The sequence below is a fragment of the Silene latifolia genome, chromosome 7 (genome assembly GCF_048544455.1).
Source record: "Silene latifolia isolate original U9 population chromosome 7, ASM4854445v1, whole genome shotgun sequence".
Classification (NCBI taxonomy): domain Eukaryota; kingdom Viridiplantae; phylum Streptophyta; class Magnoliopsida; order Caryophyllales; family Caryophyllaceae; genus Silene; species Silene latifolia.
In genome coordinates, this window is record NC_133532.1 from 19,219,704 (window position 1) to 19,241,633 (window position 21,930).

Here is a 21,930-nt window from a genome sequence, read left to right on the forward strand (position 1 = left end):
AGCTTAGGAGAGCAAGGAATGGAGTTTTATCCATGATGTCTATAGACAGAGGTCCATATGTCGATAGACATACTCAATTGACACAGGTTCTCTTTGCAAAGGAGTTGTTTGCTCAATGTCAATCGACAAGTACTCAATGTCGATCGACCACCAGCCCATATGTCGATAGACATTGCCATCTAAGTGCCAAACGACACAGGAAACATGTTTTGGGAGAGTTAGTATGCATGTCGATCGACCACATGTATAGTGTCGATAGACCTTTAGCAGTATGTCGATCGACCAGTCATCTATGTCGATCGACCAATGACACGTTATGGACGAGTCTTTCACTTAGGTTATTTCTTTTGTTTGGGCTTTAGTATAAAAGCTTTTGTAATCTTTTATTTAGGTTACACTTTTACACTTATTTTTATGCAAGCAGACAGTTAGAAACTGTTCCGGGTGTGATTACGGAGCAGTGTTGTTATGTTACCACGTAAGCTTGTAGAACGATAACTTTGCTTGACTCTTCCTTTCGGCCTCTCCTGAAACAATGAACAAACTGAGGGCTCGGCTTGGTACCGAGCGAACTCACTCCGACGCTCAAGTCAGTAAACTTAAAAGGGATTAAGTTGTGTGTTACTTGGCACAAAGTATATTGTAGAGAGATAAGGGAGTTTATACCAGATTAGTATGTTTAATTGATTATTTGCGGATCCTTTTCTCGTTGAGAGAAGTGGAGTATTTATAGACTTTCACCTTTTGTCACGTAGTGGCCAAGTGGCTAGCAGGTGGAAAGATTGTTCTACCCTCGGCCGAGGGACCCATGGCAGGCCGGCGGGCCCTGTTGACTCCATGCCGAGGGGTTTTGGATGTGAGTACGCGGATGTGTATCCCGGCTGGCTAGTTGCCTAGCCGAGACCCATGTGACAGCCGACAGTGCGTCGGTTGCTAGGGTCAGTCCAAGGTGTTGACTTGCTGTGGATATCTTTGACCTTGCTCAATATGTTGACTCGGTCAGCGGGTGCAGAATATGCCCCATCAGAAACTTTACTACGTACTCTCTTCTCTATACTTTTAGATCTAGAATTATTTTCTCCCTTCTTCTCTATTGCTCATACTTGGATCGTAATTGGTAATTTTAATTCCTCTTTTCCCTTTTGCTTTTCCTTGTTAATCTCATCTATTTCTCTTCTTATTATTATTAGTTTTAATTTATGTTATACTATTTCTCAATTAATTTCATTATGAATTCTTTCCCTTTATCATCTTATTCAATTATTATTGCAAATTTCATTATGAGTAGCTAAATCTCCTTTTGTTAGGATTTAGGGGAGACATGGATTGAGACAGATTTAATTGGGTGATTAGATTGGTCTATATAATTGGTCTATGTTGTTAACTGTGACATTCAATTGCTTTTAATTAGTCAAGTCGACGTAATTGATTAATTGTACTGGTAAACTCCGACCTAAGATCGAAAGCCTGGAAAGGGTTAGACCTGTCACACACATTAGAGTGCCCTAGTAAGTTGCGAGAGCTCGTTAGAATCATTCTAGGGCGAATAACGGACCGAGAGGACCTTTTCACTGCCCTATAGACCGGTAATTGAGACTGAACTATGACCCTACCTATGACTCGTAATAATCCATGTTGAACCGATGTCCTAGCTCCTTTCTCTTATATTTTTCTCGACTTAATTTCTCTCTTTAAACCTTTTATTTTATCGCTTTAGTTTAGAACACAAATCAAACAAACCCCTTTTGGTTACTTAGACAGACTTAATTTGATAAATAGACCAGTTGGTTTATTTTTTGATAGGTTGCGACAGCCTCATCATCTATCATGAGGGTCCGTCCCCCTAAATCTAAAATCATCTAGACGGGAACTCCCTTGGAAGATATTTCAGGGAAAGTAGAAGTTCCCACTTCTTCTCCTATGTCGGTGAACCTTGATACAAACGTTGTTGCGCTGGTTCAAGAGGATGTCATTTTCCCAGTTGATAAGAAGAAGCGACTCTCTTCTGATTCTTCCCGTGTTAACAAAGTTTCAATGATCAAGTTTAAATTATCAGCGGTCGGGAATCAGTTGAATAACAAATGGAGACACAATGAAGGTCGCTCCAACGGTAAAGGTCAAAAGGGCCGAGCTTTTACTACTTCAAAGAAACGATTGTTGGTTTCTATCGATGTTTCAACTTGTTTTTGCAGATTTGCTCAGTTTATCACCATGGTTACAAGGACCAAGAGAAAGAAGGTTCAATCGATCGAATTTGACACTCACTATCATCTACTTTTTAGGGCTTGCTTGGATTGAGGGTAAAATTAAGAAAATGAATAGGGGAGTGATATGTAAGGTGTATTTTCCATGTTTGGTATATATTAGAGTAATTATTTACCTCCCGAATCTATTACCCTCATGAAGGGGTAATACATTACCCACCACCCCCCCCCCCCCCCCGGGTAAAATGATTATCGGAGTAAAACATCTCATCAGTAATTATTATTCTTATATGTCAAACTTATCATTAAGGAACTCATTACCCAAGTAATTAACTTACCTAATAATTATCACCCGATTAAAATTTACCCTTAAGAAAAGCATTTTCTCTTCAGTTACGACTTTGAGTACCTTTTCTTCGGTTATAATAAGTAGTTCAAGGGTCTCTATTCCCCCTTTGTTTGTATTTTAAATGCACGTTATGTAATAGTCTTATTTTATTTATGAAAAGTTGTTGTAAAAAGTAAAATAAAAATAAATCGAGGGCCCTTATGACTCCTCTTATGTGCTCAAGAAAATAAAAACTGCTTAATCATATTCGCGGGCGGTGGGTAGGAAGACACGTTTTTTTAATCACGAACCAGAGTTTCCTTTTGAGTAACAAATTAACACGAAGTTCTTTCTAAGGAGTCGTTTGGTTGATCAAGGAACTTAATTTTCCTAGGAACTTCAATTTCATAGGAATTAAGTTCCTGCATCCAATTCGGGTGAATTTGGCAAAAGTGTTTGATTGCTCATGTAGGAATTAAATTCCATGGGAACTTCCAATGACCAAGGAGGGAGTAGGTAAGTCAATTCCTACATCATGTAGGCATTGGAAGTTCCTGGGAACTTCTAATTCCTCCATTTTCCAAAAAATATGGCAACCAAACAACCCATATTTTTGCAATTTATGGAATTTTTCAATTCCTATGTTTTTCAAGTGTCAACCAAACAACCCCTATCAAATTCAAAATTTATTACATGAAGTTCAAACATTTTCCTAACCCAAAACCAAAGTGTTGTATACAGAATAAATTAACAAAATTACAAATTACATGCGCATTTAGCCGCTATTTCTCATTACACTCGATGCGTGTTGATATTAATCCCACCAGTTTTGAGTACATATATACAAAATCACATGCCTTCTTTAGAGTTTTAGCCGTCAATAGTCAATATCCCCATTAGTCATTCGAGTTGATATAAATTACACGGATCTGAAGTCCATATTAACTGTCAAAAAAAAATTGAAGTCTATATTACATTCTCTTTAACGAGACGGTCTCAAGAGTAAAACAAACGCAGTAACTCAATAGATTTCTCATTTGGCTAGAAGTTAAATACATTGGTCTCACACGTAAACGCATCCTATATGACAATTTGTCCAGTATCATGTTGAAGGAGGATCATCTTCTTGATGCTCCATGTCAGCATCATGGTGGGTCGGAGATAAAGCATCACTAAACTCTACAGATAACGAACCATCAAGAATGTCATCAAGTTCATTATTAGTAGAATCAACCTCAATCCAGCCATCAGAGGAGTCTTCCATAGCACTAATAGCCATAGCCGGAGTTCCTGAGCCATCTACAATATGTCTTCCAACAAGTTGGAACATTAAGCTAACTGGAATCTGCCGCGGCTTCATAAGCTCAAACTTATGATCTGGGGTATGCTGCTGATTAAAGCGGCCTGGGCGTTTGGAACGTGTGTTGTAACATTCTCCACAAAGGTCAAACCCTATTCTTTCCTTGCAATCTTGACACTTGTATCTCTCTCCCACTATCGGATACATCTGCGCAGTTATAACCAAATTCATGTTGTCAGATAAGCTTCTTGATTTCATTCATACAAACTCCACGAAGTAGAACAGCTGAAATCTATTCGCCCTTGAGACATGAGTAAATATTCAGTTAGCATGCCTCGGTGCCTGACACCATGTCACATAAAGGACACGTGAAATATAAAGAGAAAAGGGTATTCGAAACTTAAAAACCATGTCCATTCTACATTAGCATCCTTGCCTTGGTGAGCGGAAATTACGTTTCCCAAGTTTAACACTTTAACCAAAAGACTTTCACTAATTTAGCTGAGTTATACAGAGCAAAATCATGGGAAATTCGACTTCCTAGGCAATGTAAATTCTACTCAGTGAACTGCATGCGCTTCTTATTCATTAAGCGAGTAACGAACTCTGTGTTTTTCAAGACTTTCAAGACAAGGTAAACGTAGTATACATCAACCACTGAGTTGATATTGTTGTTAGCATTTCAATTTTTTTGAAATACTCTAACGCGTGTGCGCGCGCGCGCGCACACACACACACACATAGCAAGCACATGTTCCACAACCTTGACATTTAATCAGCCTAATATCATAATAAATGTTAAGACTAAAAATGTCTCAACATATCCCCACTGCCTATATTTTAGAGCTACTTTAGAGCAGTTGTTTCCTACCATGCTTACATTTGTATTCACGAAAAATAGCACTCCAAATATGAAGGCATACTTGTGTGAACCAAGTATAAACAGCATTGGTAGAAAATCTAGGCAGTACCTAACTAGCATATAAGGCTCGAATTTGGTATTCTAATTGTGTCAAATCCAGTAAATGCCTTCCAAATTTTGCAGCCCTTTATACAGTCCAGTTTTATCCTTGCATTTTATTTCTCCCCACCAAATATAAATCTTTTCTGTCGACCATACTTACAAGTTACAACAACAAAATCAAGTCTCCCAAATACATTAAGATCTGCCAACATTAATCATTGTACACCGCCATTAACTTGAGATAGAAAGATAATAAAAAGGTGGAGAATCTCCATCATTGGTTGGGATAAGAAGGGAAGGGAAGAGAAAAAGAAATCCATTTCCCGTAACAAAGAACAACATTTTACCACCAATAAAGAGTTAAAAATAAAAAGAGACTTTCTCCCTTCTGCCCTATTCGTTTTCTTCCCTATTTTTGGAAAGAAAGACAAATGAGGTATTTCCAGCTTTGTTTTTCACTTTTCAATAACGGAAATTTGCTACATAAAGCTTTTTTTTTCTGTTGACAGAGGCTTGAACTAAATGGCCTTCTCAGATGAGTGCATGATTAAGCTCTAAAAGCAAGAAAATCAATGGGCGATGGCCAATGGGCAATAAAATGGAACATATAACAACAAAGCCATGAGGAGCTAAGGGGAATAACAAATATACTGGCTCACTTAGTCACTTGTACAGGTGAATCCAGTATAATTATCCAAGTAAATATAAAACTGAAAATAAAATAAAAGGAGCGAGAGACTTACTCCACAATGATCACAACCAACACCGCCGTGGAGTTTTGAAACATATTCTTTCGACCATGGTAAGAGATTCTCTTCACTCGTAGGCAATTCGAAACCATTCTTGGCAGATTTTTTTGAAGTGGAAACTGGAAGTAAACATCAACAGCAAATTAAGTCTCCTAGGTAGCACATTGGCACAAAAAAAAAAAAACAATTCCCAAGGACCTTACATGGCACATTCGTTAAAAAATTGTAAGATCGGTGGTACGTGGGACAAGGGGAAAAGAAGAAATATGTGATAATAATCCACAATGTAGCAGGGCCTACAGCTATGTACCCAAAGAAAAGAAACTTAATGTGATAAAAAAAACCATGAAATCCTTAGTTATGTGTACCCTACGTAATGTAATATAATATCCTCCCTTTTCATATATGATGACTCTTTTACCAAGCATGACAATTACTTCTCATTGGATGGACTAGATCCACATCAAGATCCAAGATTTACATGCTATTAATTAGATAAATAGTCAAATCAAGACCACTAATCAGATCGTCGATGACCGTCTTACTCCATACAAGTTTCAAGAGCCGCTAAAGTGCTACATATACTAGTTACCTTCCAAGCTGCAACCAAAAGATCCATCATAACCACTTATTTCAACTTTGGCAATAAAAGAGTCGTGTCTATTGGGTACAATAGGAGGTAAAATCATCAATTACTTTGGCTAGTTTGGCCATGTGAGAAGGAGACCAAGCAATGCACAAATTGGAAGGTCTGATAAGTAGTGAAGTGATGTGAGCTCTGAGGGTTAGGGAAAAACAAGAAATCTTGGACAGCGGTATTTGAGAGCACTACGTGTCTACTTTGGAGAAAGAAAATATAGCATTGGAAAAGGTCTTAGCCTAGTAGTTAAGACGTAAGTGCTTTTGACAATATGTCGCAGGTTCTAATCCCCTTATCCTTTATATTGTACTCCCCTTGTCGTTCATTTGACACCCAAAAAGAATTATGGTTCCAGACACGTTTCATATTAGCCTGCCCCAAATCAGTTGGGGATTCGGACCAAGGATCTGTTATTGTTGAGCTTAAAAAATGCGTTCCATGAACAATCGAATAATGCGGTCAATGAACAATCGAGTTGGGCACTTGGGCCTCCCATTAGAGGGTGGCTTCAAATCAACATCGGTAATATCTAGACTTCTAGAGTGATATTAGGCATATATTCGGGTTTTGAGGATGCAGAACCGCCAATGAAATAACCTATAAGCTGAATCCTTGTCACCCATAACACCCTATAATCCATAAGACGGGTGGATATCATCTAGAACGAAGTCACTCACAATTAGTACGATCATACCAAAAGAAAGTTTTCCAAATTTCCTTGCAACTTGAAAAATCGGGATTGTTTTTTTTTTGGAACATTTGAACCACAATCCTCAATTTCTTCCATGATGTAATCATGCTTGATAGTCAAAGCATATGTTTTTGTTTCCTGCCCTTCTTTTATGGGCATCGGGCCTTCCTTCACATTTGGGGATCATCGTTCTTGGTGCGCCTTTGGCTTATTTATTAGATAAAAAAAACTCACCTCAAACTTCAAAGGCGCACATGGTTTCACGCAGTTTTAAGTCAAATCTTACTGATATTTGGAACTTATTCCCACAAACCATGTGCGATATGTCTAGGTTGGCCAACAACCTTCCAAGTTAGACCTTTAATTAGTTTAGATTGTTCTTTAGACACTCCGCTCTATCCTTTTGATCAACTGAGCACAGCCTAATTTAACATGTTCTTAGTTTTTACTGAAATGATTCATAATCACATTAGGTAGAGGGGAAAAAAAGGAAGTTAGTTGCTCACTCGTCAATATTGCTAACAGCAGGGATGTCTCCTAATGGTCGATAAACACTCTCCAATGTTAGACGCACAATAAGTGAACTAAAGATGGTAGGCTACCCCACTTGAAATTCCCCTACACTTAGACACTGGTTGAATGGAGTTCAGACTCCCTCTAATACCATTGCATAACAACTTTTCTAGAACAAAGAGATGAAACAAGAAGAAAGCCATACAGAAAGATGGATTTTTATGTTGAAATTGTGACTGCATTTCTTGAATATTTCCTTTTCGCGCTGCAAATTCATCAGGAAATTGTTCCTCCACAAAATTATTCAGGTCCACGCAAATGTTCGGGCAGTCCCTTGGGTGTGGGATTTCACAAACTTTACAGATGATTACTTCGTCTTCTGGAACCACAATGCAAGCTTCACACAACACTACACACAAAATAAGAAAAAAAAAACATATGCATAAAAAACCATTTTACCATAATAAGGAGCACAGATAAAAGGCAAAAAAAAAAAATAATGAAGAATCCTCTCAAGTCTCAACTAGATAGCACTTAAGCAAAATTCATACTTCCTTGCTTTCACAACATTCTTCAAAATATTGACCATAAATATATTACATAATTCACAACTCCCACCTTTTATACACCTCATTCTTAAAGCTGCCACCTTTTGTATTTTTTTACGACACCACCTTCTCTGGACATTTCCTCCAAAACTCTCACCAAAAGCCATAATTTGCCAAAATAAAAGACCTCTTTTTCACCAACATCATTAATGAATGGTCTTTTCCTTCTACCAAAGTCAGCTTTCGGCGAAAAATAAAGATATTTCATGATTGGTGTTTTGCTAATATTTAATTTTGGCAAAAATCGGCTTTTAGTGGCATTTTGGAGAAAAGATTCAGAAATGTAGGAGTTTTGAATTTTTTTTAGGGTTTTTTGTCAAAAGCTACCTTATATTTAGGGGTATTTGTAAAAAGACTACCTTATATTAATTTTTTTGTTTTCAACTACCTTTATTTTCTTTATTTTTGGTCAATAACTACCTATGCTAAGAGTATAGACAAATTTGGTTAGTTTTTCGGCTTTAAACTATCTCATACGACTCTTCAATGTTTAAATCATGCCTAGACCAGATTTTGGAAAGTCATGATGTACTTACGCTTAATTTTAGTAGATGCTTATAGTTATTATTGAAATGTGAAAAACATAAATCTTGGTCAGCTAAAGTTAAATTATGGTTTTTATGCGATTGATCATTGTTGTTTGATGTTAACATAGTCATGTGAGATAGGTTAATGTCGCTAAATCGATCAAATCTCGTTATATCGTGAGCTTAGGTAGTTTTTGACCAAGAAAAGAGAAAACAAAGGTAGTTTAAAACAAGAAAAATAATATAAGGTAGTATTTTTACAAATACTCCTAAATATAAGGTAGTTTTTGACAAAAAACCCTTTTTTTTATAAAAGTCGAGATTCCTGAAAATGAAGTATAGAAAAAGTTGGGAGTTATAAATTAAAAAATTACTCCCTCTATTTTCCCATTAAGCCCTACTTTTCAAATTCCTCTCACAAAAAATGACAAATGGGGCTAAATCGAGAAAATAGAGGGAAATATGATACTATAATATATACTTTATCAAATACTTCAGTATCTCGCAAAATCATATTTTCAACCAAGGAAAGTGATTTATAAATGCAGAAGAGTATAGTAGAAATATCTTAAGAGGCCGTATTAAGTCAAATGGAAATAAAAATTGGGAAAGAGTAATGTAGCAGTTCAAAAGTTACCATGGCCACAATTTAGAACTGTCGGGCGAAAAAAAAGTTGGTTGCAAGCTGGACAGAGTAAGTCGGCAATTGAAACACTCTTGCAGTTTCTACCATACACATTAGCTGGCAGACTATTTTCCTTTATAGCAGTTGAACACTCTATATTCAATTGCAACCCATCCTTGTCTTCCTTTATGATGCATGGGGATCGAGGCATATCAGACAAATTGTTGACACCATGAGAAGGTTTAAATTTGCCAACGTTGTTAATCTCTTGCTCACCTAGTTGTGGTGAGAAGAGACCCATCTTCTCTTCCTCCTCTGAAGAATACAAACAAAAAATTCAATGTTATATGAACAATTCAAGGTGAAACTAACCCAGTATACAAAGTACACACCTTGAAATTTGCATATGAATACGAATGTTATGTTTGCGATAAATCTACAACAAGAAGAAGTCAAAATGCGATAAATCTACGACACGACAATAACAGCGGTCGCAATGGTTACCGCCGGACTCATAATGAAAATCATAAATTATTTCATTCTGAATGAGTATACACATATCAATGTTTAGCCAAGCACCAGCCTAAACCCATAGTATTCATATCTAGAAAGCATGTTACGAACTTACAAATGCTTCCACACACGACAGTGCTTTACATATGGAAATAACGTAGAAGCTTGGTAGCTTCTACCATGACACTGCTATTTGGAAGTTAAGATATATCGTGTGAAATACAATGGGCCAATCATAGACCATGAAATATAGGGAAGATGAGTCAGCGAATTCTTGTTGTGGTGTTACTCGACAGGGAAACTTGGGTTAATTATTGGGTTCAGTGCAACAATGATCCTAACAAAATGCAACTTTAAAATTTAAACCCTGACAACCACAATGAGGTAAGTGAGGTATGTAAACGGTAAGATATTACTAATTTTAAACAAGCAAGCTTACCAAGAATCTGCTTTTCCCTTCTTTTATAAGCAAGGGGATACATTTTCACAAGCAGAAAATGTAACCTTTCACATATAGTAGGGAAGTAATGATACGGATTCCTACAAATTGGGCAATGAGACTCCTGACAAGGATCCATGGAATTGTGGACACACCAGAAGCAGGAAACATGTCCACATTCTGCGCAACAAGAAAGAGTGATTAGTTCGTAATGCTAAAATTTCGGAATAACTTTCAAAAGGGTATTTCCGCACTATAAAATGGCATACCTAACACAATAGGTTTATAGAGGAGATCCCTACAAAATAAAATAAAATATATTTTAGTCAGAAACGTTATTTACAAGAGAGAGTAGACAACTTGACAACCTGAACCAGCATACAAGACTAAGGAGCATCCTTTTCCGTATGTTTTGCCATTGCGAATTAAGGAAAGGAGACCTAGGATCACATATATACTAAACCAAGAGTGGGCCATCCTAACTTACCAAGAGACTTCCACACGGAAGCTAAATCGATAACCATCAGTTTCATTCAAAAATACACTAAATATGGCTTCAGTCTCAGCGAAAACTAATCAATATCATAAACCCCCGTGCCTCCAAGCATGGTATTAAATTTCTATTGAATTATAACAGAATCAGATATCACGCTATACTCTCGATTCTTGCACCACAACGCGCACGATAGCGCCTCAAAACACACTAGCAGTAAATCTTATTAACAACTCTGCCGCAATTTGGTGTTTTAATTGAGATTTCCATGGTCTCAGGGATACAGGCATGACATTAAATCAAGACAGCAACATCGCAGCACAATACTTTTGTAAAGATTTTATAGGTTACCATGACTGAATTGAAGGCCATAAATAAAGCCAAATGACGAATATCAGCCGATTTTGTTGTTGCTCACTAGTTCTTGGAAAAAAGAAAAAATTACTACCCAAAGTTCACATTGTTTGAACTACTACATAATGATCTTCTATTACCAAAAATCACGCTATAGTTTTGGAGCTCCTGCCAAGTACATAGTTGATAGTTCCAGCGAAAATCCAGAAAATTCAACAGAAGTTACCGTCATGGTCTTAGCTTAGCAATAGAGACATAGCAATATCAACTAATACATCAAATTTTTGCAGCTTACCAGGTGGATACTCTCCAGTACGTAAATGAACTTTTAGAAAAAGCTGACAATGGTCGTTCTCGCTGATATTTGACCCATAGAGCTAGCATTTGGCCGATATTTTGTTGTCATATATGATCCTAGGCCAATATATTACTAATAAAATGGATACCCAGATCAGTACAAATATAAGGACTAAAAAACACACTGCAATAAACCATGTCATTCTCTGTGCCACTGCATCATGATTCAAGGTACCCTACCACACTTCGTGGCTATTACTGTGATGACGACTAATGCTATAATTTAGTATCACGCTAACAGTTTACATTAAAAATCAGATCCCTTCTTCAATTATTTCCTCCCCTTACTCTCTAATTATATCAGCTAATTGTCTCTCTCACTTAGGCGATGCGGTCGCAAGGCAACAACTACAAGGCGAAGGCATGCGCCTTATAGACACAAGAATTTTCAAGCGAGCATGTACATTTTAGAGTATAAATTTCTTCAACAATAGTTGCGCCTCGTGTGTTAGGTTCGCCTTTTGGATTCTGTTTGCGTTAGACACCGCGAGGCCTATGTGCGCTTTTTAAAACTAAACTCTCACTCTCTCACAGCGGGAGCCAATGAGGCACAAGAGTAATGTTGTTTTTGTTGGTTCCATAGGCTATAATAATTTTGTTCAGCTCTCAATAGGTTTTTTAATAAATAAAAAAGGAAAGCATTAGTATAACATCAAAGATTCAAAGGTGACTCAAAACACCATTGGGTTTTTGAAGCTCATGTTGAGTAGCGAAAATTAGTTTAATGTTTGTTTGGTGTATTTTTTTAATTTTTTATTTGTGTGGTAAGTACGTCTTTTGGAAGCTCTTGTTCATAATACCCATTCCCCATATAACTTTGGCCACACTTTTGCTCTTTTGAAAGCCTAGACCCATGAAGATAAAGGAAAAAGGTTTTAGCATGTTATGATCATATAACCGAAAGGTGAGGGTGAAATGGTTCAACTGGTATGATCACCGAGGAAACTAGTAGGCAAAGAAATTTGATAAATGTATTGTTGGTTCTTATCTATCTGTACTTCTCGGCTTCTCCCTTTCATGCAACAACATCCCCTTTTTTTTAAAGTCCCAACACAAAGAAAGAGATAGTTTCCTACCAAAGTGTTAGCAATAACATCAAGTTCTTAGGTAATGTACTTTTGCGAAGCTTCCTTAATCTTGGCTACATGTATATGTCTTTTTCACTCAGAAACTCGCTACAGAAAAAGTTTGCATTCATTTGAATCATAAGTATCTATAAATAAACCAAAGGTGCGCGTGGTTGATATCAATGCTTTGATGAAGGTATCGACATCTACTCAAATTCACAACTTCATCATACGACAGATGACAGACAATACATGCATCAAATTAACAGCTTTTCCCCAATCAAATTTCGCTTGATATTTCCGAAAAATCGAGCTAGGCACAATTAATTAACACAATAACAAACCCGAATTATCACGAGAGATAGCGGGTGCATCAAAAGGGGAAATCAAATAAGATTAACTCCGCAATTGCAGAAACAAACATTTAATTTAATCGATGAAAAATTAAATAATCAATAAGAAAGAGAGAAGATTTTGGAAACTTACAAACAAACACAGCAAATGAAGGAATCGGAGATAGTTTCTTCATCATGATCCTCGAATTGGAGCATATGAACGTCGTTGGATTTAGAGGATGACATTTAATCGGAAAGTAAAACCCTAGGAGAGAATAATCGTGAAGAAATTAATTAATTGATGGGATTAGGGAGACAAGTTTCAACTATTTGTGTTGTTCCTGCACCGCCTTCGTCAGTCAAGTTAGGGATGTCGTTTGGATTTTTCGTAACCCTCAAGCCAAACTCATGTTTAGACGGTTTTACTTGACGGTTACCAAACTCAACTCAACTCATATTAACGTGATCCGAATAGAATTAAAACCGAATTTAAATAGACTTGATTAATAACGATTCGAAATCGGACCAAATGACTCGTTTACCAAGTTAACTCATATTAGTTGACCGAGTGAGGTCGGGTAACTCGGGTTAGACCAGTCGGATCGGCTCATATCGGTTAGAGTCATATCGGGTCAGCTTATCCTTTCGGGTCGAGTCGGGATTGGGTCGGGTCGTTATCGGGAACAGGCCGTTTCGGGTCAAACGATTTATCGTGTCGGGTCGTTACTAGCTCCAGTTAATTCATCGAATTATTTCAAATTTTGACAATTAAGTCTAGTTTTCAACCATTATTTAATTTAATTACTTCATTATTAAGTCAAACATATCAAACTAAACACTAAATCACTTTCAATTTGCAATATTGTCAAGTTCTATCGGGCCGGATTTGAGTCGGGTCAGACTTGCAAGCTCTAGAGTTAGCTACGTTGAGGGAACTAATAGAGATAATACTAGGTGTCGTAAATGCTAGAATTAACTACCAAATTAACAATTTATAAGCCACACTATGCTCTAGATTACTTTAATTGATAAAGCAATATAGTGCAAGTAAGGGTCGATCCCAAGAGAAAGACTTTTAAACTAAAAACTTGAATTGTAAACTATTGAATACTAAGCAAGACTCTACTGCTAATTAAGACTCTAATGACAGTTTAAACTAAACAAATGGAACTAATCACAAATTGTAATACCACGTATTTTATAATAATATTTTATTATAAAAATATTTTATTAAATTAATTATTTCGGAGTTTAATAATATATTTTGAATATATATATTTATCGCTTCCGTTCTCAATTTAATTATTTCTCATTTTGACCAACTTTGAATAGATTGTGTGTTACCGTGTTTGCTATGCTTTAATGCTAGTTTTGTGCCTTAGGTTGTTGTGGGTCGTTTGTCGCTACTAGTCTTGTAAGTGTTCATAGTCTAGTGGTTGCATATGGTCTACGTTTGCATGTTTGCATCCATCTAAGATTGACAAGTCTTGGTAATTTGGTGTTGGGTTTCATGAGTATAGATGATCTCACAATTTACTGTTTATGCCTTTCAATTGTTATTGATTGTTGATTATATTCAATTGTTGTAAACATGACTGAGAGAGCATCTAGTTACTCCCGACTAATTGTCGACCCCCTTCTCAGGTTGTTCAAATTGTTGCTGGCTGGTTGATGCTTGCTTGGGGAATGTGCGAAGCGAGCTTAATAATAAATTAGGAGTTTGTTTTATGTTTTAAGAACCTTTGAATAATGTATTAGTTTGGTTTTGGATTTAGTAGCGAACCGGATTAGTCAGGTGTTTCCGCCACCTTGACCCTTTTATCAGTGTTATACTCTGATATTTACTTTATATTACGTTTTTCCTTTATTTTATAATTCGGGTTGTTACAGTTGGTATCAGAGCGAACACGCTCCCAACTCTCGCGTAGTTAATGACTAAAATAAATTGACTTAGTAATTGAGTGAGAGTAAATGGGGTAGAAACAATTAAGGACTTGTTTGTTTATGCCTTAATGTCTCATATCTTTATTAGCTGTATTACAATTACATGTGTTGTTCATTTACTTGTTTGTTTGTGCTTCTAACTTCCGTATTGTTGTTAATTGTATTAAATAAGTTGTTTATGTATTTGTTTGTTAATGTCTTGATGTTTATCGTTATTAATTGTAGTAAATGTATAGTTTATATATTGTGTTGTCATTGACTTGATATTTTGTTTCGTCATTAATTGTATAAAATGTGTTGTTCATGTATGACTTTTTCGAGCATGCTTTGTTGATTTTAAAAATGGTCAATTTTGAAAATATCCTTTGCATGTTACGTGTCGTGCATTTTGGTTATATGTTGGTCAAAACTTTTAATTCTTGATAACCTGAGATTTACTCTTATCGTACTTTCATCCTTTTGGATCATTTGGTGGTGTTGTCCTTGTTTGAGGTGATTTTGAAGTTGATTCCTTGTGGTTTGGATTTTGGGGCAACAAGTTAGGTTTGATGGTAGTTGTGGATGTTCGAGTATGAAAGGAAGAGCATTTATTTTTAAGAGTTTTGCGATTGGTAAAGAAGACGTTTACTTTGGGATTAGTGGTTGTTAAGATGAAATCTCATTTGGGATAAGTGGTTGTTAGGTTCTTTTATGTGCTTGAGGAAATCCTTTTGATGACAGAGAGTGATGATATGTGGTGTAAGATATATGATTGTGGTTTATGGTTTCATAAGAAGTGAGAGACATGATGAGTAGATTTATCTTTTGATATTATTTGGGAATATCGTGGCGTATGCTTTTAATGGTTAGAATTACTAAACTTTGTCTTGTGTCAAGGAAAAAGTTATGCGAGTTATTTATGGATCAAGAGTAGAATAATGGAAATAAGTTGAATGTTATCGTGGAGTTTAGAATGAGCACGTTGGGAATTTTGGAGACTATGCTCGTCTTTTATTTGGGTATCATACTTGAGGAGTAAGGATTGTTAATGACTATTAGTGAGTTATGAAAGATTTTATGGTTTATCCGTTGAGGAGTTCTTTACTGATCGTACCTTTTAAAGGATTGATTGAAAGGGATGAACTGTAATTTATAGACTTGGGAGATGTTAATGAATAATGTTAAAGTGTTTTAGCGTTGGCTTAGTGAACCACCATGTTGACGATGATTATAATGGATCATGGTATTCATCTTTTGAGAGTATTGAGATTGCTATGGATTGATTCATTAAGTGTAATTAGATGGAGTCCTTGAGTGTGGAAGGACTTGAGAGATGATGGTCGTGGAAGTTTATAATCTTGAGAGTTGATAGTCTTAGAAATGTAGTGATTGTAAAGGAACAGTTACACTACAACAAATAAGGTAATTGGCGACCATATAAGGCGACTGAGAACAGTCGCCATTAAGAATAAAGCGACTAAGACCCGTCGCCCGCACTTCGTAGCTAGGTTTAGTCGCTTTTGGCGACAGGCCTTCGTCGCCAATTTTGGCGACGGAATTTTTTTAAAGCGGGCGACCGAAATTCGTCGCCAAAATTGGCGACTGTCTTTAGTCGCCTTTTTAGCGACTGTCATTAGTCGCCTTTTTACAATCCACGTCATCTCCATATCTTCAGAATTGGCGACTGAATTTGGTCGCCATTTTGGCGACTGATTTTGGTCGCCATTTTGGCGACTGAGTTTGGTCGCCAAATTCATTGTTCCCCGTCGCCAATGACCCTAAAAATAATTCATGATCAGAAACTTAGCGACGGTTTCCCGTCGCCAATTGCCCAGTATCCGTCGCCAAATTTACATTTTTTTTAGCCTAAAAATCGTTTTTGACCTAGCCAAATACGTAAAAACCTGCAAATAAACCAACACTTCCAGCAGAGAACACATGGGAAGCCAACACAACCAAACTTGATAAAGAAAATCATGTTCCATACACACAACTACGAGTTCTACGAGTTTTGGTCATCTAACATTATCCGGGAATAACATGTTCTCTAAAAAACTACATAACAGGGAAACTTGCTCCCGCTCCACTACCACCTCCATAATTAGGATCTCTAGGATCCTTTGGTTGCGGGCGCCACCCAGTGTTGCAATTGGCGAAGAAGGAGTTCATCCGTTCCATTTCCTCCTTCATCCTCCGAATTTCATCATCTCTCTCGGCATCCCGCCTCTCCCTCTCGGCATCCTGCCTCTCCCTGGCGGCTAATTGAGCTTGGAGCACACTTACGACACTTGGGGTATAAGGTTGTTGTTGGGAGGAAATTGACCCTCTTCTTCTTGCAGGAGGGTAGAAAATCTCCTTTGCCGACCCGGCTCCATACACATCTCCTCTTTGGAACCCCTCAACAAGATCAAACCATAGCTCATTGTCATCAATTTCCGGGTTGTTCTTCCTACGGACAAGGAATTGTTCCTAAAAAATTGATAAAACATTAACGGTTAGAGGTTACTTATCTAAAAATTGATAAAACATATACTTTAAAAAGCTAAGAAATTTTTATTTTTTGACACTTACATATAACTGTTGATCTTTTTCCTTCGCGAAGATCAACTTGCCCTTGCTTGTCTTCTTTGCGTGAGTGTCAACAAAGAGATCAACAATCGTGGGTACCTTGCCCTTATTCTTCTTGGTCTTAGGAAAAAAAAAACAAGGAAATTGCTACTCAAACATGATAATTAATGAGACTAATTAAATTAGAAGACTATTAAATTAAAAGCTAAGACAAATAACTTACATCTAACACCACACGATCATGAAAAGATTGAGACCCTCCATAATGAGTAGGCTCAACTTCCGCGTCCTTATCTCCTCCTTTCTCGTTGATCTTGTTCCGGCCGATGCTTCCTTGAACTCGGGACTATTCCGGTACTTGGTATATTCCTCATATGACGAACCTATAATCAATAAAATAACAATTATTAATTAATATATTTTCAAAATATGTAATGAATTTTAACTAATTACGGGTATTAAAAGAAACTAAATACCTTTCATGAAAGATGGTGTCTTCTTCCTCCTAGACACCTTATACATGTTGTCCCTTAGCCGCCTCTTCTTGCCAATGTCATTATACCTTTGCCAAACTAGGCGCTCAAGGTCGGTTGGCCAATAGAACACACGCTACAAAAAGTAAACACATAGATGAGAAACAAATTAATAATAAGGTAAAAAGAATAAATAAATTATATTTAATAATATATATTTTATAAATAGATACCCGGAAGTTGTTGAACCACATCTCCTTATCTTCATCACTAGCGTTACTCCAACAAGTAACGCCGTGTGTCATGTTCTCTTGGGTGCTATTAGTCACACCACGAACAACTGTTTGACTTCTAAACCTGAAATCAAACATGTTAAAAACATAATTATATAGGAATAAAAAATAATGTATAATTAACATATGTCTAAAAAAAGTCATTTATTACTAAATAAAAAAATTACAAAATAGAATGAATAAAAAATTACCAAAGACCATTCGGATCAAGGATCATCCCCCGTCGTATGTCGGGGTACACCAACCTCCTCCTCCTCCTCCTCACTCACCTCCGTAGTAGAACGGCCAACGTCCTCCTCCCGCTCTGGGAGCTACTACCTCCCTCACTATAGCCTCCGCGCCGCCTACCTCCTCCATGAGCCATGTGTACTACAATTGATTAAAAAGTGTTAGCAAATATTACAGGATAATTATTATAAGATACAAAAAAATAAAACCTAATAAACAGGTATAAAAGAAAAAATAAAACGCTAATAATTGTTTCCAAATTTTGATATGTATATTTTCAATACCTTCTCTTACTCATCATCATCATCATCCTCATCTTCTTCTTCTTCTTCTTCTTCTTCTTCTTCTTCTTCTTCTTCTTCTTCTTCTTCCTCTTCCTCCTCCTCTTCTTCTTCTTCCCCCTCTTCTATCCCATCCCTCTCCTTATCATTCTCTTCTTCTTCCTCTTCTAACTCCTCCTCCGCTTCTATCTCATTTGCATAAATAATTTCATCATGATCAACTGGGGACAAAACTGTTTCTGATACAACCTCTTCTTGGAAAAAAGATGTATCAACTTCTGATCGTGCCTTTGTTTTAAAAACGGCCCACCATTGCTTTTGTTGTCTATCATTACTTGTGCTCGGAAGAGATGCAAAATAAACTTGATGAGCTTGTTGTGCAAGTATAAATGGGTCATATTGAGAGTAGGTTCGAGTATGATTCACTTCCACGAGTTTGTAACGATCATGGACTCGTTCAGCCTACGGAATTATCCCTCCATTGAATCTTGAATAAGACGGTTTTATAACTCCGATTCCGGCCATTGTAGCACAACTCAAAGATATCCTCTAATATGCCATAATATTCATTGCCATCAAGAGAAGAAATAGTAACGCCGTAGTTGCATTTAGCCTTACTTTTGCCATAGTCAATTGTTTGAAACTTAAACCCATTAATTGAATATCGATTCCATGTCACAACCTTTCGAGAAGGACCCAAAGCCAAGCTTCTTATCACATCATCTTGAATATTTAGCTTACATACATGCTTCCGAAACCAGGCTGGAAATTGATCCTCACGCTTATGCCAAACATCCTCTCTGTTCACATTAGGGTGTTCTTTAATGAATCTGTCACAAATTGAGCTTCATATGGCTCCAAAACCTCACAATTAGATAGGACATAAAGGTGGGCACGGTTATACTCCTTGTCATCCAGAAATCTTGTTCCCCAAATTTGATGAACACCCTATTTCATCCCGCATTTGGAAACACTTGGGTATACTTGTGTCTAGTTCATCCGCTTCATCAATATTCAAGTATTTTGCTTTGGTCTCAATATGTTTTTCAAAATAAAGAGAGCAAAAATTGGCAATCTCTTCCGTTAGGTAGGCATTGCATATAGAACCTTCCACACGAGCTTTATTACCAATTTTTTTCTTCACATGATTAAGAAACCTTTCGAAAGGATATATCCACCTATATTGGACGGGTCCACCAACTTTAGCTTCATATGGCAAATGGATAGGTAGATGCTCCATCGAATTGAAAAAAGAAGGCGGAAATATCATCTCAAGTTTACACAAAATTTCTGGTATTTGCTCTTCTAAACGACTCATGTCCTCAATCGATATCATGGAGGAACATAAATCTCTAAAAAATTGACTTATTTCTCAGAATCGCATTCCAAATCGTAGTCGGGAGTAAATTTTTAAAAGCCACGGGTAATAAGCGCTCCATGAAAACATGACAATCATGACTTTTCAACCCTTTCAACTTCAGTTCCTTCAAATCAACACAACGGCTCAAATCGGATGCATATCCATCGGGAAACTTCAAGTTTCCTATCCAATCGCACAATACCTTTCTTTGAGCTTTGTCAAGAGTAAATATGGCTTTTGGTTTAGCCCCATCCTTACGAATATGAAGTTTAGGACGATCACAAAATTTCTTCAATTCTATTCTTGAATTAATATCATCACGTGTCTTTCCTTTTACATCCATAATCGTATGAATAAGTAACTCAAAGAAGTTCTTCTCTATGTGCATCACATCCAAATTGTGTCCGATCAACATTGTTTTCCAAAGAGGGAAGCTCCCAAAAAATACTTCTTTTAAACCAACCATTTTTTTCTTTTTCAACTCTTTAAACTCTTCTTGATCCATCGACGGTTGTTGGCAAATCACGTACAACCTCCCATATCTCATCCCCTTGAGTCGAACGGAGCATTGTCACGCACCTCCTTACCTTTTAAGAAAGATTTCTTGTTCTCTCTATGAATATGTCCATCCGGTAAGAAGCATCTATGACAATCAAACCAACTAATTTTTTTGGAATTAGGAAGATAAAATGCTTTACACAAGCCCATCCGTACACAAGCCAAGTCTCACATTGCGAGGTTCCTCGGCAAAATCGGGATATAACCTATCAAAACGCTTCCACTCCTCCCCGTCACTCGGATGACACATCTTTCCTGGTGTACGAGGATTTTCTTTGTGCCATCTCATTTGGTTGGCAAGATTTTTCGTGGCATACATTCTTTGAAGTCTAGGAGCTAATGGAAAATAAATTAATGTGTTTTCTGATATTGGTTTCTTTCTCTTTCCACTCCTTTTATTACCCTTCTTCCCCTTCAAAACAATATTTCCTTCACTTGTCTCATATCTATCCCTTTGACATTTCTTACATTTGTCAAGCAAAGCATCATCTTTCCAAAAAAGCATACATCCTTTAGGACATGCATCAATCTTTTCATGTGGAAGTTGAAGACCTTTGACCACTTTCTTGGTATTATAGAAATTTCGGGTCATAACATTATTATCGGGTATAACATCCTCAACCAACGTAGCAATACTATCAACGGCTTTAAATGGCATATTATACTCACATTTTAAAGAAACTATCCTGGATGCAACTTGTAACAATGTCATTCTACTCCCCTCATATAAGGTTTTTTCGGAAGCACTTAGCATGTCAAAAAAGGCTTTTGCTCTTGGGTTTGGTTGTTCTTCATCAATCATTGGTACACGGTCGTCATTAATGAAATCATTAGACTGAAAGGCATCAAGTACCATTTCTCTATATGGGTTCTCATTTTGTTGGATTTGAGGCTCTTCGGGATAATATTTTTCTCCATGGGAGATCCAATTGTAGTAGTTTGGAAAAAAACCATTTGTAACAAGATGATCTTCTACTTCAATGTCAAATAAATATTTTAAGTTTTTACATTTAGTACAAGGACACCTAAGTTTACGTTGTTCCAAATCATATGAATCTTGACATCTAGCAAATTCAATAAATCCACGAACTCCCTTTACAAATCTAGCGATTGGACGTTTCTTCTTATCTACTCTTTCTTCGTACATCCAACTACGTTCAGATCTCTTCATTTTAATCTATAAGCAATATATAGCAAACTAACCATTTTAAATAATAATATTTAATTTCAACAAAAAAAGCAATGGTTATCTCATCCTCCATTTTATGCTAATTTCAAGATTTCAATTGGGTCCTTATCACTCCAACCTAAACCCATCAATGTACGTTTCAAGTCACTAGCAAACACACATTTGTGAATTATTAATGAGAAAAAATTCGCAAAGAATTCCCTTAGTTCTCCAAATACACAATGTGGAAAAGATACATATTCCACATATGTATTCAGAGAACATTGGAGAAAATTGCAACCAAATTCTTTTCTCATTAATAAAATCACAACTATGTGTTTACTACCTAAGTGACTTGAAACGTACAAAGA

At 36.7% G+C, this 21,930-nt stretch overlaps 2 protein-coding genes across 2 annotated transcripts; both read right to left on the reverse strand.

Annotated features, from left to right (window-relative positions):
* Positions 1–3,279: 3,279 nt before the first annotated feature.
* Positions 3,280–13,138, reverse strand: LOC141591882 (E3 ubiquitin-protein ligase PRT1-like). The gene is made up of 7 exons (XM_074412369.1): positions 12,859–13,138; positions 10,371–10,399; positions 10,102–10,281; positions 9,162–9,464; positions 7,595–7,798; positions 5,540–5,664; positions 3,280–4,039 (listed from the first exon to the last, which is right to left on the reverse strand). Exons 1-7 carry the CDS (start codon positions 12,951–12,953, stop codon positions 3,635–3,637), a joined length of 1,341 nt encoding a protein of 446 aa, XP_074268470.1. The 5' UTR covers positions 12,954–13,138; the 3' UTR covers positions 3,280–3,634.
* A 3,431-nt stretch (positions 13,139–16,569) lies between these two features.
* Positions 16,570–17,720, reverse strand: LOC141589819 (uncharacterized). Its single transcript, XM_074410443.1, has 4 exons — positions 17,675–17,720; positions 17,422–17,531; positions 17,202–17,318; positions 16,570–17,099 (listed from the first exon to the last, which is right to left on the reverse strand). The coding sequence occupies exons 1-4, from the start codon at positions 17,718–17,720 to the stop codon at positions 16,686–16,688; spliced, it is 687 nt and encodes a 228-aa protein (XP_074266544.1). The 3' UTR covers positions 16,570–16,685.
* Between the last annotated feature and the right edge of the window lie 4,210 nt (positions 17,721–21,930).

Coding starts and splice junctions, on each gene's coding strand:
- LOC141591882 (XM_074412369.1), bottom strand. CDS start 12,953: ATGTCATCCTCTAAATCCAACGACGTTCATATGCTCCAATTCGAGGAT. Junction 10,282..10,370: donor CTATAAACCTATTGTGTTAG/GTATGCCATTTT, acceptor CTTGTTGCGCAG/AATGTGGACATGTTTCCTGC. Junction 4,040..5,539: donor TTGGTTGTGATCATTGTGGA/GTAAGTCTCTCG, acceptor ATAACTGCGCAG/ATGTATCCGATAGTGGGAGA.
- LOC141589819 (XM_074410443.1), bottom strand. CDS start 17,720: ATGTATAAGGTGTCTAGGAGGAAGAAGACACCATCTTTCATGAAAG. Junction 17,319..17,421: donor ATGATCGTGTGGTGTTAGAT/GTAAGTTATTTG, acceptor TTTTTTCCTAAG/ACCAAGAAGAATAAGGGCAA. Junction 17,100..17,201: donor AAAAAGATCAACAGTTATAT/GTAAGTGTCAAA, acceptor TCAATTTTTTAG/GAACAATTCCTTGTCCGTAG.